At 40.1% G+C, this 26,254-nt stretch overlaps 1 protein-coding gene across 5 annotated transcripts in view; it reads left to right on the forward strand.

Moving 5' to 3' along the window:
* Nucleotides 1–26,254, forward strand: part of tnr (tenascin R (restrictin, janusin)) — a 169,360-nt gene that overhangs the window by 130,921 nt on the left and 12,185 nt on the right. For all 5 annotated transcript variants that reach the window (XM_056390869.1, XM_056390874.1, XM_056390871.1 and 2 more), the window contains 6 exons: nt 5,682–5,801; nt 8,359–8,502; nt 19,355–19,485; nt 23,180–23,312; nt 24,187–24,338; nt 24,588–24,684. In XM_056390869.1, the coding sequence (XP_056246844.1) occupies nt 5,682–5,801; nt 8,359–8,502; nt 19,355–19,485; nt 23,180–23,312; nt 24,187–24,338; nt 24,588–24,684 (777 nt within the window). The remainder of the gene's footprint in view (nt 1–5,681; nt 5,802–8,358; nt 8,503–19,354; nt 19,486–23,179; nt 23,313–24,186; nt 24,339–24,587; nt 24,685–26,254) is intronic.

Raw genomic sequence — 26,254 nt, forward strand, 5'->3', positions numbered from 1 at the left:
TTTCTGGCATTTGAATAATCAATTAATTGAGTAATTATTGCAGCTTTAAACACATGACGCTTTGGCTATAGGCAGGGTTTTTTTTCTATTTGCAGCAGGCTGTTGGGGAGGCTGCCTACATCTGGGCTTTCCTAGCTTAATTCCTTGCTCTAAACATGTCCCCTGAAAAGCCAAGGCACTTATTGTTACATTTTCCGTAATGCTCTGCTCTTGTAAAATAAGGGGCTTTATTGTATTGGAACCGTGCTCCTCATCCCTTCGACTACTACTCTGATAAACGTTCCTTCTGCGAGTGGGCAGCAAGGGGGCAAAATATTTGCCATGTAAAATGAATGAAGAATGGCTCTTCCTCTGCTAGACTTTCACACCAATTGTTCTTCCCACAACAACACCACAACAGCTTGCCGGCGGGAGATTTATACTAAAAAGAGCAATAGACATGCACACATGCGCGCACACACACACACACACACACACACGGATATCAGACAAAATCTAAGGGTACAGCTGACATTGCAGGGGTTGCAATCTTTGCTGCTGCGATAGATGAAACTGTCCACTCTGTGACCCAGTAATTGGTAACCTACTCCAAACTCCATCTCACTTTCCTCTATCTGTCTTTCTGCTCTCCTCCTTTGCTTATCTCCTTATCCTTTTTCCTCACTTCTGCATTGTTATGCCTCTCTCTATCTCTCGCACTCTTCCTCTTTCTCCTCTTCTCTATCCTCCCTCTTTCTGTTTCCTCTCTGCTTCATCCTTTTTTTCTTAAATCTCCCTTTCCCATGTCTTTCTCCCCCTTCAGTCTTACCAATCCATCATTATAAGTGAGAACTCTCCAGCTCTCCTGCTCGCAGACTCTTAACTTAGCACTGAATCTTAAGTTATGAAAACATAAAACCTCACTTGCACACACACGCATGTAAATATGAGACACCGTTCTTCTCTGTGAAAGATTTTCACTAACCTAAGATTAACACACTCTCCCAGTGCTGTATGCATAATCTTCTGTGTGTGTGTGTGTGTGTGTGTGTGTGTGTGTGTGTGTGTGTGTGTGTGTGTGTGTGTGTGTGTGTGTGTGTGTGTGTGTGTGTGTGTGTGTGTGTGTGTGTGTGTGGTGTGTGTGTGTGTGTGTGTGTGTGTGTGTGCGTGCACGAGGGAGCTGAGGAGAGCACAGAACGGGAGAGAGAGGAGGAGAGCAGAAGGTGTGTTTGCATGCCAATGAGACCTGGAGCCAGCAGGTTCAAGAATCCAGTGAGATAGAAGAAGCTAAAAGAGACTATTTCGCTCACTTTCACTCTCTTTCTCATCTCTCTCTTTATTATCGGCTCCCTGTTCTCTCAGTCCCTGTGTACTTACAATGAAGAGCGCCTTTGGGGCTGTAATAGCCTGAAAAGAACATAACTCCAAAGTCAAGCTTGTTAGGAATGGTAAATAACATTTTCCTCAGCGCACAATAACCAACCAGGAACATTTTAATACCGCCTTCAACAACAATACGTAAATAGGGGATTGCAAGAGTAATCTAACATTGCCTGGCCAAGTATGTAATGACTTGAATTGCTGCTTATTTCACTTCTGTAATCAATTATTGTCAGAGGGGATGAATAAAAAGAAGAAAAAAAAGCAACAAGCCGTATTTCATTTTGCCAACACAGCAGGTGCTACTAATCTAAGATGAATTTGGGAGGGCTGACACTAAATGGACCATGTGAAGGCCTGTTTAAGAGCTAATGACGGTGCTCGTTAGCAAAGTGTCGAGACCTTTAGTAAAGTATCAATCTCCCCCAAAACTGACACACTAACACATATCTCATAGACGATGCTTTATTTAAATATCCAATAAAATCCCAGTTAAAGCTGAAAGACAAACATGATAATTGTTTAAGGGAACCAACATAGAGAGTAAAGTAAAGTATAAATAAAAAAAGAACGTAAGGCTAAAGGACATGTTGTCAAGAAGAGGAAGAGGCAAAAGAAAAGATGAAAAATAGAGACTTAGAGTAAGAGAGGTGATTAATGTTTAGTAATGAGAGTCTAAAAGAAAAAAAAGGAGAGGAAAAAGAGCATGTTCTTCATTTCTGAAAACCTTTTTCTCCTTGTCAGAAATCAGTGAGGCTTGTTAGGCTGGACATGTCTTTGGTGTGCAGCAGCCTGAGCTTTTCAGGTTAGCATTCTTCCAGCCCTGTTACATGTGTCACAGTCTCAGCACGACATCTCTGCACAAGTGCTATCACTTAACTTAGAATCAATTTCAGGTGCAACATCAAATCATTTAAACCAATTGGTCCATTATTTTTTCAGTCACAGTTAAAAAAAATAATGCCATAGAAAATAGCAGTTATTCACAGATGGGGAACAAGTCTGCAATTAACTGCCAAGAATAACTGAACAAAAGATTATAATAATGTTAAGTCCTTGTGCCTGCAGAGTGCACGCTCAGAGAAAATCATCTGAATCCCAGCATGAGGACCATTTATGAATGACAGAATACTTCAGGCTCAGGTGCTAAATGGCACAAAACAACTAACTAATCAATACCAATGATCATGGCCATGTCTCACTTTTCAAATAAAAGGTTTAGCAAGCATATTTACCTCCACACAGAGTATATTCAGAATCTAAATTCAAGCATTGAAAAGTTTGCCTGTGACAGGGAGCTGCAGCTGTAGAAGCAGGTCCAAATATTTGCAGGGCTGAAGTCTGCCCCACATGAGTATTAATATTGTGCCACAATCACATTCAGTGTAGCTGTGGGGTTAATGTGGAGGACGCACTCACACACAGATAACCTGCTTTTTTTTTTTGTACGGTGAAGCAGTGCAGCTTCCACAGTAATGAGAGGGGATGCAGAGATAGACTGGGGAGTAAAACGGCCCAGTGTGTCTTACTAACTGTACTGTGTGCTGCAGTCTAGTCTACATAATGACCACAGACATAACACAAAACAGACCTCATGGCCAACCCACGCAGCTGGGTTGTTCCCAGCCCGACCGCGCAACAATAGTTAGTTTTAAAGCATTTTTCTAACATATTTTATAGCACACCAACCGTAAAACATAAAACGCCCCATGACTACAACATCCCCTTGACCAATTGTCTCCGATAAAACTAAGTGTAGAATATAAGCTGTTAGGAGGCATATAAACTGTATCAACATTTATTTCACGACTCAGCCAAACTATCAAATAAACTGTTGGCTGTTAACTTGTAAATGTGTTTTTGCGAACTGGTGTCAGAGTGTGTACAGAGGGAAAACCACTCTGCACCTTTTCCATTTGTAGAAATTAATGATCGCGTGTCTTTAGGGTTCAAAGAGACAAACACAGTGACAGGTCTATCAGTCAATAAGCAATCTTGCGTTGGCTGACTGCATGTTGGAGCTAGTTAGCAGCAGAGTACTGACCAACAGCTAGAGCTAACAGAGACTAAATACCAGTCAGAATCATATAATCACAATCCTTTAGCCAACATTAGCTCAGCAGCTAAAGGCTGAGACCTCCCAGCATGATCATGATTATTGATGATGCCTTCAGCCTGACTTACCAGATGTTTGTCATTATTACCCTAAGTAGACAACTTCATAACAGTCACCACTAGATATTATGATGAATAAGTAATTTTAAGTATCACAGTAATGAAGCTATTATCATTAATGTGAGCTGCAGTGAATTGGTCTGGTTTTCTTGATACAGATGAATAATGAATAAGATTCTTAGAATTTGTCTTCAAGCGAGATCATGATTAAAATATTTGCTGGTGAAACAAAGTGCTGTACCCACAAATGAAACCAAGTTATACAGGCGTGTCTAAAATAGCCTGTCTAATCTTAATTCTTCAGTCACTGTATATTATTTGTAGCACTCGCTTTAAATAGTTAGCCACTGGAAAAGTACCACTAGGCCCATTAGATCCTCTCTCAGACAAACCTGGCTCAGACAGTGCACTAAGCTTTGGACGCACTTCACTACAGAAGTCTGAATTCATTCTTCCCTCGTCTTCAGGTTTTACAGCTTTCAGAACAAAGTGGAAGGATCATAACCAGTGTGCATGCTTTCTTGTGTTATCGGCACTTGCTCTGTAGTCAGTGCTGTACTGTGTTACTGCTGTGTGTTATCGAGTTTTCACAGGAGGATGCTGCTATATTCATATGATCGTTATCTCAATGTCCTGTATTCGTGGATACATATATATTCATGGATTTTTGCAGTATAACATCTAAGTTCACTGCTTCTTGGCAGCTGACACTCCCGGTTTAATTGTGCAGAGATTCCCATCATCATGCACCACAGCCCCATACTGCAGTCACATAGCAGCCTTTGTTCCTTTCTCACAAACCTTTTGTCTTGTCCTGAATCCAAACAGGATGTTAAGCACCGGAGCTTGACTTTCAGATACAGATCCGAGCGCGAGCGTGACGTAGTTGGCTCGAGCCTGTGATTCACCGGTGCAATCAGGAAATGGAGAGTGATGATTGGATTATCACAGGCCTTAATGAAAGAGGATGACCTGTTTATTTTTTTTCATTTTTGGCCATCTCAACTCCATCTCCATTGCCAATCTGATTGACTTGGCAAACATCCATTAAATTCACTTAAACCTTTTTGCAATTAAAGTAATTATTTTAATCAGGTTTGTTCAACTATTGCAGTGAAAAGAAAGACTCAGACTCACTTCAGTGTGCTAATGAGCACGATTCTTTTTTTAATTCTGATGAGGGCAGGGCAGTATTAATTACCTCATCGGGGCAGAGCTTTGGAGCACATGCAGAGTTCTATGTTTTTCTGCCATGCTCTCTGCCTTGCCAGAATAACACGCCTGAGGAGAAATTGGGGTTGAAACACTGAGGTTAAAGGTATAATTAAATTCAAACTCAATTTTGGCATGTCCAGCAGTCTAAGAATGAATTGAGGAAGAGGGTGAGGAAACAGTAGGCTCCGGAGAATATGTGAGAGTTTCTACTGCTTATTTGACAGAATAATTTCTCTTTGATATGTAGAATTGAGGAAACAGTGATCAAAATGGCAAAGAGTGTCACTATAATTATAACTCAGATGCAATGTGAATGATGGTTTTCCATTCAAAATTTGTTTAGGTGTAATTGGCAAAATATGTACAAAATGACTCCCTCTTTGCATTTGACAAATAGGACACAGTTGTAGGTTCTGTACAAATTATTGGTTTGTATTATTGGAATATTAAAAAAAAAATACCTGAGATGAGAAGTCCTGCAGCGCCCAGCAGCTAATAGCTTTTGTTTTGCAGTGAGCCTTTCCACCTTTCATTATCACCATTATTATTATTAGGAGGCCTGAAGTAATTAGTTTGTCATTTCTCAGGCAAAAATGTTAATAATAATAATAAACCTTCCCTGGTTGCAGCTTCTTAAATGTGATAACTCGTGTGTATCATTAAAAATAAATTGAATATCTTTCAGAGTGTTAGTCAGACAAAAGACATTTGAACATTTTGCATTTTTTAGTATTTTCTGTCATTTTATAAACAAAACGATTAAAATAAATTTTTCGGCGATGCGTATTGAACATGCTGTTTTATTGTATATGTAACTGAGTATCACATAAATAAAACATTCTTATAAAGAGCCTTTTATTATTGTTTTGTTTTTTTTCTTTGTTGTTTTGGAAAACATCAAGCTCATATTTTTTCTTGTATTATAATCCTAGCGATGGACATGCCAGCTGAATTGACGGCCCTCAATATCACCCCGCAAGGAGCCCTGCTGAGGTGGAATCCTCCACTGTCCAGTGTCGACAACTATGTGCTGACCCTCACACACAATCAGGGTAAGCTGTCAGAACTGCCATTCATTTGCAGTCCATTATACAATGAATAGATGACCATTCATTCATTTAACCATCAGCTGAGGACAAGAATTAGATCAACTCTATGTTTTTGATGCCTTGATTTCTGGGACTGCACAGTTGCAAATAATGAAAAATTCTGTTGATAATATTTCAATTTCACATCCCCACTAAAATGTTCTTAAACTGGCTACCAAGACCCAAAATCACATTTTGGAACATCAGCTTTTTTTTTTTCTTTTTTTTTTTTATTATTTATCAATGCCAGTGTCTATGTGCTTTATGGTTGTGTTTCATGTATCATTTAAATACCAACATGTTAGTGAGAAAAACACCATATTCACTGAGTAGAACCACACAGCGGACTACAGTCACATCAGCCTGCAGAGTCAGAGTATAATGAGCAGATTTGTTTTAGGTCATTCAGGTGCATCATGTGGAGATATGACAGGTACCATCAAGGTTTTCCCATTAAGAAGTGAGATCAGCGGGATGCGTCCTTCGGGGCAATATAGACCCATTAGTCTTGCTTTCAGAACAGTTCATTATGCTTGGTAGAACCACGAAGCCTTGGCACAAACATTGCAGTTATTACACAGCATACGTTTCTGATGCGAGCCATGTCTGACAGGCATATCCAGATAGGAAAAAGATAGCCATATTGCTTGGCACCTTAGAGCCAGTTTATTATTTGCTCCCTGAACTACGGTGCATTCAGAAAGTATTCAGACCACTTCACTTTTTCATATTGTGTTATGTTTGTTATGTCTCTGGTCTGATGAAACTGAGGTTGAACTGTTTGGCCTCATTTTTAAGCATAATTAAAAAGGAAACCCGGCACCGCTCATCACCTGCCCACTATCATCCCAACAGTGATGGTAGTAGCAGTGTCATGCTGTGGAGGTGTTTTTCTGTGGAGACTGGCCAGAGTTTAGGGAAAGCTGAACGGAGCAAAGTACAGATATATCCTTAATAAAAACTTGGTTCAAATCGCTGAGGACCTCAGACTGGGCAGAGGGTTCACCTTCCAACAGGACAGTGACCCTAAGGACACACCCAAGACAACACAGGAGTGGCTCAGGGACAAGTCTGTGAATGTCCTTGAGTGGCCCAGCAGGAGCAGTGAATTTAAATGATTTTAGCATAAGGCTGCAACATAACAAAATGTGAAAAAGTGAAGGGGTCTCGATACTTTCTGAATGCACTGTAAGTGGATGTCTGCCAACTTATATTTGGTTAGCCAGCCACAGATTAAGCTTAAAGCTACTTGACATGCACAGCTACAGTGCTGAAATATGAAAGTGTAAAAAGTTTCAAAGGAATCACATTTTTCAAACAGCTCGCCCAGTGTTGGTAGTCATTAGTCTTTGAAAAGATGCTTTTTAAACTCGCTAGTCAAATGTTTAACGGCACTTGATCTCAGCCATTATTTTCTCTCAGACTTTTATAAACTGGCTGGAGAAAATGTTTTGAAAGCGTATTTCTCATGAGCACATGACCCCACTGACTGCACCATGCCTGGAGTTATTCACAGAAATCGGTATTACTCAGCTGTAGGAGTCAATGTGTAAATTACACCCTGAGTGACTGGATCTCAGCCAGATCATCTCAGATACAGAGACAGTATCTATATGCCGGACACATACTTGGAAACCAGCCCCAGCCAGGGTTTACAGAACTGCAATGCAAGTTGTGAACAAACTCCCTTGAGTGTCAGTGTATTAAACCAAGGTCAATAAACCTCATATTTCATCGAGTGTTGTCCTGCATCAAAAATAGATGTTTATTGGCAACCTGGAACAGCCACATAAAATCCAAACCATCGTGGTATCAATCACTCAAACTCTATATAAAATAGAGAAGAAAGAGTTTGCATGTATCCTCACTAGCATCACTGTCACTGTGAAATTTCACAGCTCTCGTCTTAACTACTATAAATGAAATCTCTGTGACCCAACAAGATCCTGTTGACACTAGTGATATTAAATGTCTTTTCTAGTCAATTTGACGTTTCACACTCATGTAACAAAATAATTCTCTTCAGAAAACATTTTTCACAGTCAATTTGAAAGCAGTTTCTTATGACTGCAAATGGATTTGGTAATCAAATGGTGATTTATCTGAATTCACCCTGTTTAAATTGATGAGGAAGATATCGCGAAAATAGCCTCAAATGATTCTCGGAAATATGAACTACATGAGAATGGTGCTGGAGAATGTTTTCACAATCTTGTATGTTACATATTATATATTATATAGTATTCAGTCATATTTAAGTACAAAAGACATCATTGTGCCTTATGTACTCTCCAAAAGCATTTTGCACCAAAAGCATAATTAGTGTAGAAATGCTGTGAATTGAAAAGGATCCCAAAGGCGGTTGAACAGTGTAGGCTTTGCCATGTTTCCATGCTGGGGTGCACATTTCAAAGAGATTTAATGTAATCTATTTAGAAAAAACTGAAAACAGAAGATGTGCTGGATGGTGTTAATGTAGTAAACATCTAAACCTTGTGTGTGTTTTACTTCTGCTTTCCAGTCACAGCTGATACATTCCTCGTGGAAGGCAACAAACAGGAGCACCAGCTGTCAAACCTTAAGCCAAGCACCACCTACTCTGTGGCCCTCTACGCCACCAAAGGACCCCTCACCAGTGGCACGGTCATCACCAACCTCCAAACACGTATGTGTCCATTTCATCCAGCCTGCTGGGCGGCACAGTGACGCAGTGGTTATCACTGTTGCCTCAAAGCAGGAGCTCCTTCAGGCCTTTCAGTGTGGAATTGAAATGTTCTCACACATTTGCGTGGGTTTCCTCACACCAAGAAAAATACAAGTTGATTAGGAATAATCCTGCCAATATCATTGAGCAAGGGCAATGGCAACACACTGCTTCCAAAGTAGTTAGAAACAAACACATGGGTTGCATTTCACTCAGGGTGTAACAGAAATAACAGAAGTGTGTCACACAAAGAAAAAATACAACCAGTGTTTATGTGCTGTAGCAATAAATCACCACCACCGTGACTAACCTGAAAAAGTCACACTAAATTGGAGGGATGGATGCAGGCCTGGGTGATGTAGCAAAAATAATTTAGCATGATAATTTTTCTCATACCAGTCAGTATATATTGTCATGGTCACATTTTTCCTATTGATTGGTTTGCGAACATCAAAAAGGTGGGTGTTATCTAATATGAGCCGGTCAGAGGCAGACGCAGAGAGGGTGAAAAAAACACAAACAACAAGGAAGTTGAAGCTGCAGTGACTCATTTGTTAAGATCTTGATGGATAAACAATTATAAGCCTCCCCTGTGAAGTGATTTGGTTTTGTTTCTGTCTGTGTATGCGTTACCCCAAATGAACTGAAACAAAGTCAGTGCGTGATTGGAAGCACACCACAGGACGCCTGGCTGGTATAGCCACAAGGCATAGTGCTAATTTGTTCCCCTAGACACAAAAACAAATCATTTCTCCAGTACCACCTGGGCCGTGACAATGTCACTATAGAAATTAAGTATTTCTGTTCCACAGATGACCTTGAGCTATAAACTCCCTATCAATAGATCTATTGCAAGGGGATGGGTCTGATTACTGGTGTTGACGACTGTTGAGTGGTAAGAGTGGTTTATGGTAAGAGTGCTGAGTGCTTGCACTCTGCATGCTTTACTCGTTGGGAATGGTCTGATAAATTTAGTTTGTGGTATTTCCCGTTTCTGTTTACACAGGTTTTTAGCTTGTTTACCAGTGTTCTGTACGTGACCAGTAAGTAATCTGTTACCCTTTTAGGACAGTTTCATCCTTCAACTTTACAGCCGAACGCGGCTTTAAGCAGCTGAAGTACCGTACCGCCACACCACTGACCTTATATCATACCTAATCATATTTATTCAGAACAAGTCTTTACATTTATGGTTGTAACTGGTGAGCAGATGGCAACTGTGCCAACATGAAAAAGTTTCCTGGGAGTGAATAATCAGCCTCTTTGTCTAACTATCAGCCTCTCGTGCCAACAGTAGCATGTGGCTTTTTCAACTGATTCAACAAACCCTGCTGTGCGTATTTTGAGAAATGTACAGTCTGTTTAAAGACTGCCATATATGATTGGTTAGAAGTAGCTTTGTTTCTCTGATGTGATTGGTCGTTAGTGTGTTGTTGAGCAATGTAACTTATCAACATGTCAGAGTTTAATGAGAGAATTTTCTATGGTGATCAGTGTTTGTACCATTTTTCACCTAGTCTAAAATGTATCAATGTTTGCAACGTAAAAGATTCAAGAAAAAATATCAGGAAGAGAAATTATTATTATGTGTCATTTGACAGCACCGATCAGCTAGATTTGAGCTTCTCTGGACAGTGTAAATATTATCTTTCTTATCCATCTCACAGTCTAACACCAGCAGCAGAGTCACATTTGCTACAGGGGTCAGTATCATGCCAGACACTTTGGCATGGTCAAAGACACAAGCTGTTGTGAGATTAAACTAGTGAACTCTGTATAACTTTTGCCCGCTTCACCTCCAGGTGACCTACCTCTCTAATTATATTCACCTTTATCATCAGCTCCATTGAGAGTTAAAGTTAAAGGTGGAGGAATTGTTCCAGTTTAGCTGAGTTGCAGCTCTGTAAACTTAGTTTTTTCTAGAGCTCTTGCAGAGGGGAAAATGAAAAAAAACTTTTCCGTCAGCAGGGAAGTTCATATCCCCTAAGGAGTACCAGAGCTACCTGTCCTGCACTGCAGCAGAGACGAACTGCTTGAAACAGAAACAAACTCTGACAACGTATGAGAGCGGGGCTGCAGAAACATAAATGGGGCTTAGGAAAATTAGGAGTAACTGCAACCATGTCCATGCTGTACTTGCATATAGTAACTCATACATGAACAACTGTTCTTGGCAGTTTAAGGTGAGTCTAATTTGGAAACAGATGCTCCGCCTAGTGCGTCATGTACCTCAGCTTTTCAAGAGAACAAATGAAAAGAAAAAGAAAAGAAATGTGCATTTGTACGCTGGTTAGACTCTCTTATAAGCAACACCACGGAGAGAGCAAAGAGGGCAGGAATTCGGTTATGTCTGTTTTGAACACTATGTCTTATTGAATCAAGCAAATGGTTCGGGTGCTTGCCTCTATTGCTCTCCTCCTCTGAGTGTTATAGACTAAATGTATTCTTGCCATTCCATTTAGGAAGAAATGTGATGTAGACAAGACCTACTTAGAGGACAAATACGTACATCCTCCAAGTATGTCTTCCCTCCATTCTAGAGGAGAGGATTTCTGCAGTTTCTACTCAGAATAATATCAATATAATGTAATATCTCCTCCTATCACAAAACAAACGTGTCATATACCTGTTAACCTAACTGAGTCTTTCATGCATTTGTGAATCAACTCTAAGCCTTTATAGTATTTCTATTTTCTACTCTATATTTTTATGTTTTCCTAGGATGGGGCTTTCAAAAAAGATAACATTCATATTTTATATTTAAATTCAAAGATATTGCTCTTATGTCTTACCTCATTTCACTGAGGAATTAAATTCAATACAGGAACAATGGATTACAATCCCTGAGTTTAATAAAGTGCCACCCTTGGGCAAATATCAAATATATTAACACTGATTTTGAGAGATTTTTTTTTTCTTCTTCTTCTTTTATATCAACAAATCTTACAAGGCAAGTGCTGGCCTCCCAGTACACACTATACACAGTTAACAGGGGGCACCTTAGTCAAACCTCAACTTCATAGGGATGTTCCAGTGTTGTTAATTATTAAACTTCCTAATTGAAATCTTAAAGCCTGGTACTGTTGCGCTCACACAGCTTGTTTTCACGGACTGTTCCGCTCCAGTGGAAAATGTCATATTGGGAACTGTCTGAGAGAGAGGATGAGACCATTGATTGGTTTGGTCAACTTTCCCGGCTCTTGCCTTGTCACCGTCTCCCCATGTCTGCTGCTCTGTTTGTCTGCTTCTGTCTAACTCGCTCTTTGAGTTTCAGTTTACTCCTTGACCACTGAGTTAAGAATTACTCATAGCTACATTCATATGGCGTATCAAGGAAGTATAGGAAGGAAAAGAGAGCAGGGCAGTGACTGTGGCTAAAAAAAATGTATCCTTACCAAAATGCTTTGCAATTCAATGCAAGGAAATAATTAAAACAAAAATAAATAGGTAAGTAACTGTAACAAGCATAAATGAAAGCAGTTGTATACTTATTATTTACTTATTATATACTTATATATTAGAAATTAACGGGACTCAAATGCAGTTGTAAAACGATAGAGGGGATTTAAAAGTGAAAATGTTTGTCTTACAGTGGAAAACAAGCGGCCGTAAAGTGATCGTGCACTTGTGTAATCATATTTTAAGTTTGGGGTTCGCACACAGAATATGAAATCTGAATTGAGGGGGGGGAGTTTGAGACTGAAATGAATGAGCTTTTCAGCTCTCCCCGCTCTGACTGTTTCTACCACAAACCAAGGCAGTAAAATATCATGCTACTATGTAATTAGAAAAATGTCTCCATATGCATTTGTGTAACTCTTTGTTGGTTTTTATGGGCTCTTAAAGAACACAAAGATGGCTGGAAAAAAGTGGTCAACTGTAAGGGAAATTTTTTCCGGTCCATGTGTTGTACAGCGCCTGGCATGGCATGATGTGCCCTGATAAATCACACAGGGTTAAGGCTCATTGAAAGTTGTTGCTGTGAGGTTTTGACTTTTCTCACTCATTTTTGGGAAGTATGGTTCCTCCATGTGCATGCTGAACACGGCACAGGAGTCTGAAACTCTGGCTCATATCAGAATGTGGCTGAGATTACCTCAGCCATTCAGCTTTTTGGGGGGAGGTATATGTTTTGTTTTGGGTTTTTTTTTTTAAATTTTTGATTCCCAAGCCTCTTAACCACAGCTGAGAGTTGTTTTGTTGTCTGGCCTGCATGCCTCAAGAATTCAGCACAGAGTAAGACAGCTTGGCTCCCCAAAGGCTGATATTTAAGCTATAGGGCTGGAAAATAAGGGATTTTGCTACGGGTGTCTCTATAAGCCTGTAGGCTGCAGCACCGGGACTTTTCCCCTCAGATGTGTCTGAGCCCACTTGCTGAGAAGTGCTTGGCAAGTTTGTGAAGCACTAGAGATCCTTCCTGCGGGCAGCTTCATTGAGCTCTGGCTGATAGTTGTTAACCAAGTGCTGAGAGTGCTGCTATTACAGAAACATACTTCATTCTTCAGGCAATTTAGGCTTTTTTTGACAGATGAGTATACTTTTATGAACTGCTGTCCCCGTAAAATCTGTGCTGTTAATTGTTTTATGGTAAAATACTCAGAACTGCAACTATATAAAAAAGTTTCATTGAGTTATACTTAGAGCACCGTCAAAATCAGCCAAAAGAAAAAAAAAAAAAACGCATAGGTTCAAACAATTCAAATATGTATTTTTGTGCATTATGACCATAAGGAGGCAAACCAATAGAACAGAAGACAACTACTTGTATAGGCACTCCTTTGGGTGCACATTTTTGAGATGTGCCCTCGGTTTATTAGTGCTGGAATGGTTGGCTAGGCTTAGTCTAGCTTACATAGCCTGCCTACAACTGTGCAAACTATGTAAGTTGTACGTGTAAAAGCCCAACTAGGGACGAGAGTTAAAAATTAGCAATAGCTATAAACTCTCTGCTCAACACATCAGTTTCATGCTCTGCATTGGAACTATGTAAAATTTCATCGTCTCTGTTGAATAAACGAATAAATAAACTACTCGGGGTTCCACAATTTTTCCGTCTGCTGACTAAAATCCAAATGGGTCAGCTTTTTAGATTGCTCGGAGTACATTTAATTTTCAATCTATGAAAGTGATGTTGTGTGACTCCTGTGTGCATTCAGTGCAGGGGCCCCGGCCCACCATAAGAATGGCGAGGCAGACAGACGATCAGTGCTGCTTTTTTTTTCTTTTACAATGAAATATTAATTTTCACAGTCGAATGTCTGTTTTGTTTTATAGAATTACATTGATATAATCAAGTTAAGAATATTTGTTGGCAGCCCTAGTGCACGATACCCATTACTTAAACTACCAGAGCTATCAATAAAGAATAAATCAAACACACATACCCAGAAGCATATTTGGGAACACATACAGTATTTAGATAGTTGTGAGATCAGGGTTCAGCATTGAAATTATTATGCGTATGCCTGCATTGTAAAATACAATGCTTGCACTGAGTCGTGCCTCAACCGAAAAGCTTTGTCTCTTCATACAACTTTTATGCCTCCATGCCAGCGACAGCCATGGCCTTATGTTTTTGGGTGGTCTGAAAAAAATATCTGATTAGATTTTGGTGTTATAAAGTTAGAGGTCAAAGTGGCTGTGACCTCACATCCGTCCTGTTCTTGTGAACACAATATATCAGGAATGCCTGGAGGGAATTTCTTCACGTCTGGCACAAACATTCACTTGGACTCGAGGATGAACTGATTAGAATTTGGTGGTCAAAGGTCAAGGTCACTGTGACCTCATGATGTGACTTTTGACCACCATCCTTGAGTCAAAGTGAGTGTTTGTGCCAAATTTGAAGATATTATGTAAGGCGTTACTGAGATATCGCATTCACAAGAATGGGATGGATTGACAGACATTCAGACAACCTAAAAACATAATGCCTACAGCCCTGGCTGTCGCTGCCACAAAGGCATAAAAAGATGTATGAATGTACTGTATGTGTGTATGTCAGCAGAGTCTTGGTGGCTTCCAGTTCCCTCAAAGTGGCAAGTGTAAGCAAAACTTGGAAGCTGTCTAACCAGCGCTGATGGCGGCTCGTCTAGCTCCTTTTGGCTCTTTAATATTTTCCACATGTTCATTCTTGAAGATAATAACAAGGCGTTTGCTTGAACAACATAATTCCATCTGCGAGATCCATCCAATGCAGCCTGTGATTAAATTTGGTGGACTTCATAAATACAAAGGAGTTACTTAGACATCATTCAGACAAAATTATTGGCTTGCAAATTTGCACAGAGATGTGATATCCACTCCAAAAGAATAACTTCCTCCCTCTTGTCTTCCTACAACAAATTGCTGCTGCCCATGCTGCCCTTCCCATCTGCTTCTCTCTGTGTGTTTATTTTTTTTCCTCTTGCATTGTTTACACTGTGTGTTAATGAGACATTAGGTGCAGCCAAACCTATTCATCTCAATCCCATTGTTCAAACCTCCGCATTTGAAGATAGAGCTTCACAGCTGCCAGGAACTCAGACGAAAACCTGCTCACCTGCTCGGGCGCACTCCATGCAGGGGTGTAATTGGAAGGAGAGTGTGAGAATGAAAAGGACAAGGAGACAGATTTAATTGGCGAATGAAGAGAAGGGAAGAATAAAGACAGGCAAAATGAGGGTTGCTGGGGGCCCTTCATTTCTATGAATTAAAAACTCCCCTCTTCTGCCTCTTTATTTCTCTCATCTATCCCCTACACACACATAATGCAGCTCCAGTGTTCAACAAGACAAGGGGATGACAAGAACAAAAGATAAACTACATTCACTCTCTGGCACATTGAGTTAGGCAGCCTGTCAGATAAGGAGAAAAGAAGCAGGTGGACAAAGGACGGGAAGACAAGAGGAGCAGCAGAAGGAAACACAAGCATACATGGAGATAAGGGGGAGAGTGAAGGAGTGGAGGACCCCAGGTTGATGTGGGAATGGAAGAAAACAGACAAAGGACGAGCAGGAGGAAAGGCAGAAATGAGATGCGCAGGAGGTCAATGAAGACGAGAAGGTGCAGGAGAGAAGATTGGCACATCACCACGGGCTTCGGCACAATCTGGAATGTGCTGCTTTTATCGCAGACTCACTTCTCGGCCTCGTCCTTTTAAACACTCTGTTCCCTCTTTTTCTCCTCTCTGTCTGTCCTCTCCCAGCCCCCCTGTCACACAGCGTGGATCTGCCTATCACTGCTTCTGAGAGAAAGCACCCCGCATCTGTCAGGAGGTCACAAAGGCGGGTTCGCGCTGTTAATTACCGAGCTGTCGTTGATCATTCCATATGCGCGCGCACACAAGGATTTAAGCGAGCAGAGCGCATGGGGAGAAAGTGTTTTCTTTGTGTGTGCAGAGTTTTATGCAGTCCTGATTTGATTTAGGGTCAGATGATGGGCTAAAAGTTAAGCCTTTGGCACCTCAAGTCTTCAGGAAAAGTTTAAAATTAAAATTCAAGCTGGTTATGTTTATGTCAACCTATTTTCATTTTACTAAAGAGGCAAGAGGAAGAAAGTGAGAATCAAAAGCCAGAAAATCAGGCAATGGCAATCAAGAAAAAGCACTGCAGTGGATGTCTTTATCTCAAATTTACAGCAGTGACGTTGGATTGCACAGCACACAAAGTGCAGCACTTCATTTGTTTCAGTACCCCTGCCTCCCGTACACCAAGCGCTGACTGGCTCACGATGTGCCCCAGAGTCATGATGTAACTCCTGGAAACGGATTTTCCAAATAGAAGGTCATCTATTTTCTATCATGCGCTCAAATTAGGTTGTAGCACGTAGATGCTTCTGCTACTACATCGGAAGATCAGATATTGACTGAATGATATAAGGTGGTGCAATTGAGGTGAGTCTCCTTGTGATGAAGTACCAACAAAGGCACTATAATCAAGCCTTGTTTAAAGCTGTACAGGGACCAAGAATAGACTTGGATGGTGTGATGTAATGTGCTGTAAAACTTGGGTGGTCTTGCTGATCAAGGCCTCGAATGCTTTTGAGGCTGTGATGCACTGTGACTAAACATGGAAAAGTGTCTCACTGCTCTTCTCGAGTCCTGTGGGAATTCAGGATTACTGATGTAGTAGTAGATTTATACCCACCTTGTTGAATATAATCACAGTAAATGTGCAAGAATGTCTCATTGTTACCTTTGCTTCCTTTTCCCTCATCTTTTTTTTTTTTTTTGCTGGAAATGTCGCTGACTGACTGATTTACTGATGAAGATACACCATTGGTCGGCTGAAGGCAGTGTGACTGAGTGATAAGATTACACAACTGGACGGCTGGCAGGGTGTTTCCCCATCTGTTGATGTTCTTTCAAAATGATTTGGTGCGAACAAGTAGTGTGGGCAACTTAGTGCCCTTGTCGCTCTACTTTTAGCGACTTTTTTTTTTTTTTTTTAATGTCTCATGACAAATCTAGCAACTTTTTGGACAAACCTTAGCTACTTTTTGTAGAAGAGTCGCCAGTATTGCCCCGCGAGCACAAGGTCAGGCTTTCCCTTCGCAGGCACACCTCTCGCAGACCGCATGGCAGCTGACCTGAATGGGCTTCTAACCTCTCTGATCAGGTTACAAGTAAACATAGCCAAAATCACACCCCAGCTGTAAGTCTTTAACTTACATCTTTGGTGATTTTGTCAACCTCATGGTTGTAAAATCAAGCAGTGCAGAGCAGCAGCTTGGAAATGGCTTGAAAGTGACCCCCGGTTAACATGTGGCCTTAATGGGCTGTGTTTCAATCATTATTTCATACTTGTTCCGATGTCTGACAACAGAAACGGAAAAACATAAATGCATCATTGAGCCTCACTGTTGCACTAGGTTACATGTCCCAGTGCAACACTGACCTGGTGTCATACATACTCACTAGCAAATTTGTATTAATCTGCTGCAGAAAATAGTCCCCAACAAATGCATAGTTTACTACTGTTTGGGTAATGTTCTCTAGAAACTACAGTCCCCAGCTGTCTGAACAGTTATTTATAGTTTAATTCATCTTGAGTAAGCATGGCAGTTCAGGGTGGTTTGGTTTAGATTGAGAATGTCTGTCTCACGTGTCTCTCTGCCCTTTCATTTTCTGTCTCTCTATACTGCACTGTCAAATAAAGCCACAAATTTCATAATGAATATAAAGGAAGAGTTGAGATCTGGACTACCACAGTACAAAAAATATGTAATAGTGTCAGCCTTATCCTTTGAATCTTGGTCAAGACTGTGACTACCAAACATATGGTTCAAGTGGCAGGAGAAAAAAAAAAATCAAACAAAGACATCTTTTCAAGATGGCCTTCAGCAGTACTGGCATAACATTCATCTTCCTGAATCTCAGCGGCTGAGGTTTTGTTGGGTCATTGCTGTTTTGCTTCATTTATGGCTGGTCTGTCCAGAGAATGAAAACCTGGCCAAGGCAGGACAATAGGCTACTCAACCTATAAAAAAAAGGCCAGTGGTTTTTGGTTGCTTTGTTATGGACAATGTGCGTTCATATTGTGTTGTTGCCTCCCCTGATCATCTGTGGGTCAGTCATGGACAAATTTTTGGTCTAATTTCAAGGTTTTAATTATGCCTTTAAGGCCCAAATGTAACTCCCTGCAGTCATTTTGATTGTTCTGCTGCAGATGATAGTATTGCCTGGCACTTCTTTTGTGATAGTGAGTAAGCCACAGCTTGACTTCATTAACTATTAGATGATCAAAAGCCTGCAGGATACCAGACCTTGAGTTCAGCTCAGCTTATTGTTGTGTGTAAAAAGCATCTGTGCCCTTCATGATTTTAACTTGAAAGATAATGAATAATAGAATCTAATATTGTGATAGCCATAAGAGGAAAATAAAAGGTAGCAATGACATAAATTATTGAAACAAGTGATACAATTTGTAAAAGTACAATATTTTTTTTGTGTTATGCGCGTGTGTGCATAACTAATAGGTAATTAAAGTAACTAATAATTTAGTTAATGACTGAATGGTTTTTACCTTCATATAGTGAGGATACTCTCAACAGAGCAGCAGTGAGAACTGCTCTTAATTGTCGGTTGGAGTCATGACGCCCTGATTCTGACACCACTGCCTTAATTGATATGACATACTGTGAGGAATGCAAAGCGCACATTACATAGTTGCCAATTCCTTCAATTTACACATTCTCTTATTTCTGCACAGCTTGATCGCTATCAGCTATAAATTCGACCTTTGGGACCTGAAATTGTGAGAGCAATTCCAGCAAATTAACAAAACAGTTTCTTTTTACCTCAGCAGTAACTTGACACTTTGATGTTGTAATGTTAAGAGAAATATATGTGTTATTTTGTCCAAGCAAAGATACTTAGCACCAGAGAGTCATGGGTGTGATTGTTTTGTAGTGTTAAAAGTGGTAAAAGGAATTCAGACTACAGAAAAACAAAACAAAAAAAAAAGAACCTAAAAGGGGATATACAGTATTTGCCCAGCTGCAGCAGGCAGTTCTGTACAAGTCAGTCAGGCAAAGGTTTTTAGATAGCACTTTCACATGCAGGAGAGTTGTAGTAGTAAATTAATTCTAAACACCGTAACAATGTGAAATTTTCTTCGTTTCAATACCAGGCATTCAATCGCTCCACCAACTTGCACACCACAGTCATTATTTGAGTACAGCACCCCTCTTGATGTGTAGAAAAAATACTGAAACACAGTGTCAATGAGCCATAATCCAGCAAAAGTCTTTTCATCATTACTTAAAGGGCCATCCCGTGTTTTGCAGACAAGGAAATTGAGTGTAAAAGTTTTTTTTTCTGTCTTTCCGGCAGCCATGGACGCACCCTTGAACCTGACAGCCAGTGAAGTGAATCACCGCAGCGCTCTCATCTCCTGGCAGCCGCCAATCGCAGAAATCGACAACTACATGCTCACCTACAAGTCAACAGACGGCAGCCGTAAAGTATGTTGCACGCACAGCTGTCATGTCTGACCTCTGTCCCTTACACACATACCACAGATATACTCATACACACACTGCTGACAATATATAGTCTGCAATTCCATGTATGTTGACATCTTAATTGCCGCCAAAAATGTGTTTCCATATCTGCTGGTTCTGAAAATCCTGTTGAGTATCCATGCTACAGTTGCAAACATGTGTCAGAGAGATAAACTGTACTTTTGTTAATCCGTTCACCTGAAAATAGAAACTTAATTCTGCAGTTCCTGTAGGAAATACTGAAACTCCTTCTTGCATTTCAGCAAAGAATAAAATGTTACAAATTTAATAAACTAAATATAGTGAACTTGAATAATGTTCAGTAAAAGAAAATAAATGTAGAATTACAACTTTACGAAGAGCACTTCAAAATTGAAATTTTATCTTTAATCTTGTAATCCCTTGTTGTGGAGCGGATGAGTGTTCTGGGACGCACACACACAGATTTATACACACACATAAGGGAACTACACAAGGAAATTGCCTGTCCAATAGAGATATTACTTTAATGTGCCTCAGCAGAGACATTGTTTATTTTGATTGAACTTTTTGATGTGGCTGAGTGATGATAATAAAGCACATTAGTAAGATCCATGTGGAACGCACCATGCCTGTTAACAAATTGACTAGAACCAGTTCCCATGATGCTTTGCATAAGACTCTCTTTTATTGCCAATTAGGTGTTTTACATTCTCACACTTTCACACACACACCCACACACGTCCCCTTCAATGTCCAATGTAGAGACATGACCTTATGAAGGAACAGTTGAGATAATAACTCACTCATCCATTCTCTCTCTCTCTCTCTCTCTCTCTCTCTCTCTCTCTCTCTCTCTCTCTCTCTCTCTCTCTCTCTCTCTCTCTCTCTCTCTCTCTCTCTGTCTCTCTCTGACCTTGTAAGTGTGGCACTGCTGTGTGGTCGACCATTGGGTGTCACTCATGTACAAAGAATGCAACTGTAACTCTTCAGATGATCCTTTATTAGATTTTACTTGTTTCCAAAGCAAACAGATTTCTTTCAGAAATAGTCTTACTGTTGATCCCACGTTCTGCATTTTTGTCCTTTTCCAGGATGTTTGTTTTTTCTTCAGTTTTTTTTAAAGAAGCATTTGTCCAAAGATATTATGGCTTCTACAAATTAGTTAAATTAAATCATTATTTTATTTTTATAGTTCAGCAAACCCATGTATGTTGCACACCCAAGGTGTCAGAACAGTCAGTCACCAGAGTCAGTTTTTCACATACTCTATTTTTCACTGTGCACTGATGCACTGAAATGTTCAAAGTGAGGAGAGCAGCACGCTGCATCGCAGTACAGTCCAGTATAGAAACAATTTGTTCAAAGCTGATGCTGATCTTTTAAAATGTAGCCCAGATCGGCCCTGATACTCATCCTTAGGATCGGCTTGGAAGATCCCTACGGCTCACCTCACTTTGCAGCATAGGTATCTTATAATCTAGTCCACTGCAGCACATTAAATGGTTTAAAAACTTGCAAATGTCATTTTGGTCCATTTAGATGCTGGTGTCATTACTCTTCAGTGCCGCTGCTAACAATACACTGTCTTCTTTGGCGAGTAAGCCACAGCGAGGTTGTTTACTGTCTGTTGTTCCCCTGTCAGGGCTCAGCAGCGCAGGCTCCACTGTCAATTAAACATGGACGCTGACACATCCCTTCAGAGGCTGAGAGGGAAAGGATGATTTTTAATATTTCTTCAAAGATCAAAGACTCAAAGATTCTTTTTTTTTTCTTCCTTTCAATATAAAAAACTATTAACTGTTATTATTTTTGACCACAAAACTAATTATGATTTCAGCTCACTGCTTCTATGAAGGTTATTTATTGCCAAGTTTAGTCAGTTTTTCTAAAACAATGATTGCACTGAATTTTTGGACAACCGTGCAAACTCAGTTGGCGGATTTGAAAAGCAGTTTCTCTTTTGTTTTGTTTTCACCACATTTGCACCTTCATTCACCACGGTGAGTTGCTTCAACAAAAAGTGTCACATTTTGAGTTCATATCTCACAACAACAAATGAGTCACCACTCATGCTCAGAGCAACAAGGATTATCGCAGCCAGAGATTGAAGTGTTCCTTGTGAGATTTTCCTCCGGTTGTCTTTACTTGAGGTCTGGCTCAGTATTACCTCCGCTGTAATCTAACCACATATTGGTGAGCTTTACAGCTGTTCAGCCTGCTTCCCCTCTTACTGAGATAATGGACTTTTATAATTTACACAAAGTAGCTGTGAGATTAATTTCTTGTCTGATCAAGTTTTACTTAATAGATTGACGATGCATGTATCACTGCTGGTTATGTACGTGCCTGGAGTGACAAAGATTCCCCCATTCACACACACATACACAAGGAAGAAAATAGGCAGCCACAAACATCCTACCACTCAACCACACATACACAATCTATAGCGAGTGTATGAAGGTATGTATTATCCTTGATAAGACAGGGCTGTTTCACTTGCAATAAAAATCTTATCTTGACCCTGAAAACCCAGTGGGGAAAATGTCAGATCCTCTGAGACAGAGAGACACCATTTACCAGCTGCTTCCCTGCATAATTCACATGGACACATTGCCTGGAAATGTGTGATTTTCTTCCCCTAACTGGCTGAATATTTTATTTTTACTTGTTCATATTTAATGTGTATCCAGGCCAAACTGTAACACACATGCACACAAACTCACACACGCAAACACATGAATAGACAAGTTCAAGCTTTTGTTTCATCAATTGAGCGTCCTGCTAGTGGAATTTTGTCTCATCTAAGAAACTCGTGCCACAGAACGTCTTGGCTTCTTAAGACGGACTCAATAAAAGAGGATTTGTGAAAAACAAAAGGAAATAACTGCTCTGTACCTCCTTGCATTTTCACCAAAAATAGAAATGTTTGTTTCCTGATTGCTTAGCAGCTTCTCAGCGTGGCTGTCCGATAAGAGTCTTTTATCTCAATCTCTCTGTCTCGTTGCCCTCTTCCCATCCACCCTTCTCTTTTCAAGCTTCTCAGTTCCTCTCTTCTTTTTTCAATTTTCAATGGCTAAGTCACTTTTCACACATAAAAATTGAGGCAGGCAGTCCTGTTCTGCAGTCAGCGGAAGGGCAGCACTTACTAATACAATATCTAAATTGACCTAATGGGATTTTCTTTTGCACCTTTTTCTCTTGTGCAACTGGAACAAAAAGCAAGCTGTCAAGTGTTTCTTTAACAAAAATAGCCATAAAGATTTTCTTTCTGCCAAAGGTCTTTATAAACTTCACAAACACAATTCATTGTTTTATTAGCAACTTATGGGGATTCTAATATTATTTATTTTTACCCTGAGGTGTATACTGAATACACATTCAATTACTACTTTTATAAAAGCAAATTTTCTTATCTATCATCTTTTAACTCATAGTGTGTGTTACGTGAATGAATTTCATCATCTGTGTGTGTGTGTGTGTGTGTGTGTGTGTGTGTGTGTGTGTGTGTGTGTGTGTGTGTGTGTGTGTGTGTGTGTGTGTGTGTGTGTGTGTGTGTGTGTGTGTGTGTGTGTGTGTGTGTGTGTGTGTGTGTGTGTGTGTGTGTGTGGGGGTGGGTGGGTGTGTGTGGGTGGGTGTGTGTGTGTGTGTGTGTGTGTGTGTGTGTGTGTACTAGGAGCTGATCCTAGATGCAGAGGACACTTGGATTCGACTGGAAGGACTGGCTGAGACCACAGAGTACACTGTCAAGCTCCAGGCAGCAAGGGGACTTGACACCAGTGCCGTAGTCTCCACTACCTTCACTACAGGTACAGTACACACACTTTGACTCACAGAGACACACATAATGTGTTTGCATTGGGAGCATTTCTTTTTGCCTGACAGATTGTTCCCCCCTTTTGCACTGCATTTTACATTACAGTCACCATAATAATGGGTCCCCAAAGTCTGGCACAATTTTCATCTTCCATTCCCTGTAGCATAGTGAGGAAAACTTCCCATAAGGCTGCACCTGCAGGGGGGTAATTTACAATCCTGGATCTGAAGAGTGTGCTCTAATCTCCAATGTCCTCAGTCTGTAATTGGATGTTGGTTATGTCTGTCAAACGGGAGCTGGGAACATCGTAAAGTTGTTCATCTTCTGGAAGTCATGGGAAAATGCCAAAAGTGAGCATCAATATCCATCATTTTAACCAAGCGGTGGCCATAGCAGTAGCCTGTGCAGGAGTGGAAATTATATTCACTTCAGTAAAAGTGCACAATCTGAAATGTAGAAGTACCAGTGTGAAATTACTCCATTGCCACCAAAAGTTCAGCTTTCATAACTTGAATCAAGTAAAAGTCCAAATGGATTTTCTTCAGGATCTAACTTAAAGTATTAAAATTAAATGTAGGCTGTTGGTCCCTCTCAAAGAAAAATTGTTAAATTGCAAGCCTTAAAATGTAAACAATTAGCACAAAGAAGCAAAAATGCTTTGTAGAGATGAGCTCAGTACAAGCAACTTCATTAAACCACTTAATAGGGAAAAAAAGCAATTAGTGAATCTTTTAAAAAAAAGAAAAAAAAAAGCAAAACCATTGAATTTCAGGCTCATTGGTTTTAAATACCTTTCATGTCAAAAGGAGGAAAAGAAAAACAAGAAAATCCTGACTTGTCACAACTCTTCCTTTGCTCCTCTCCAGGGAGTCGTCTATTTGCAACACCTCAGAATTGTGCCCAACACCTGCTGAATGGAGAGACGCTGAGCAGCGTCTACACCATTTACATCAACAGAGACCCCAGCCAGGGAGTGCAGGTGTACTGTGACATGACCACTGATGAGGGAGGCTGGATTGTAAGTCATTGTGAAAATAACACCTTCTCTTTTATTAGCACTTTCAAATGTGCAAATGTAGGTCACCGTGTCATTTGGGTAAAAAAGAAGGAGAGTAGAGGAGAAAATTGGAAATGGATTTCACAGTCAAATTACTTCTTTGTACTGAGCATCCTTGTGATCACAGCACAGCAGAGCTCTGCCAGCTAATTTAGTCTGAACAACCCGTTCATTTTCTTCTGATCTTGCCGTATCACCATTTGTTTCCAGGTGTTCCAGCGTCGTCAGAACGGCCTTACAGACTTTTCCAGGAAGTGGAGTGACTATCGGGTTGGCTTTGGAAACCTGGAGGATGAGTTCTGGCTTGGTAAGACTCTTTACTATGAGATAATTAATCTGGATAAGAAATGTAGTTTCAAATGCAAGCGTTTACCCCCAGTCCATCACAGTTTTTCTGCTAAGTTCCAGGCAAAGACGCTCCATGTCCAGTTTCATGTCTGGCATGACTGAATGCCCCAGTTACCTTCATTACCACAGCGAACACCAAACATTACACCAATGATGATGTCGGTAATCTGGAGATTTCTGTCATGCTTTAATATATGTTAAAAACACACTTAATGGAAGCACTTGATATTTTTGGAAATACTCTTATCAGCTTTCTTTCCAGTACCATTCTCGTATCTGTTTAATGTGCGGTTGGAGGCAATAGCTCCGTATCACAGATTAGCAAAAACTGGAATCAGAGTAAACCTCTAGCATGGCTCTGTCTGAAGCTCCTAGACTCTTGTTGCCACCATGAGGAAACTGCAGGTAGTCAATGCTTGCCAAAAAAAAATCAGTTTGTCCTTTTACACTTTGGTTTATGTATAGATTAAGCAAACGAGATACAACGGGTTAATTAGTGATCTATAGAGGTGCTGCTAGGTAAATTTTGTTACCTTTGGGAAGAGCTGGGCTAGCTGTTTCCCCCTGTTTCCAGTCTTTGTGCTAAGCTAAGCTAACCAACTTCTGGTTCCAGCTTCATGGTTTAAGTACAGACATGAAAATGGTATCAATCCTGTCTTGGCAAGAAAATGAACAAGCACATTTCCCAAAATATGAAACTATTCTTTTAAAGAGCTTTACTTCCAGAGGTCAGATAAAAAGCTTACTCCCTCAGTCAAATCAGAAGATTGATCTGGGGAGTTGCAGCAATACATTGAAATTATTTTTCTTGAAAAACTTGAAATGATACTGTTACTGACTGACTTATTGGCGTATTACTTAATTCAAAGGTAAGGTTATGTTCGCTGCTGCTTTACATCAAATTCCTGTCTCCCTGCCCTGCATATATATCAGCAGCATTTTATTGGCTACAGGCTGATATTGAGCTGCAACCTATCACCCATTTTGTTCAATCTATGTTCCAGTTTTCACTTTATCTGTACACCATCTCCATGACTGAAGTAGATTTAATAGGTGCAATCAATACAGGGCCACAGCTTTCACTTGATTTCAATTGATACATCTATTTTATGGAGAGGAAATATGTTTCCAATATCTTTTGCAGGCTGTAAACCCTTTCTTGTAAGATTTTTCACTCTGTGTGAAGATAGAGAACCATGCTGTGAGAGCTTTTATTTTGCTCATCTCATCTTTCAGCACTTGACTTCACAAAGTCTATCCGATTCATTACTGGATTCTCTGAATGCTCATCTCTCCCTGAAATGACTTGGTAATTGTTTCTGATTCAAAGACGAAACAACAGAACATCCACACTGTTTTGATGGACTGTTAAATATTTTTTTCTCCCCCTCTCCAAATCTCATTATGAAACAATAATTATATTCATTAGAAAATGTGCAAATGAGTCATGTTTCTTCATGGGCCAGTTTTTGTTTTATTGTTTTGGTGCAGATGATTAAAGGAAAATATTACATGAATATTTCATCAAG

This window comes from Seriola aureovittata, chromosome 12 (genome assembly GCF_021018895.1).
Source record: "Seriola aureovittata isolate HTS-2021-v1 ecotype China chromosome 12, ASM2101889v1, whole genome shotgun sequence".
Lineage (NCBI taxonomy): Eukaryota > Metazoa > Chordata > Actinopteri > Carangiformes > Carangidae > Seriola > Seriola aureovittata.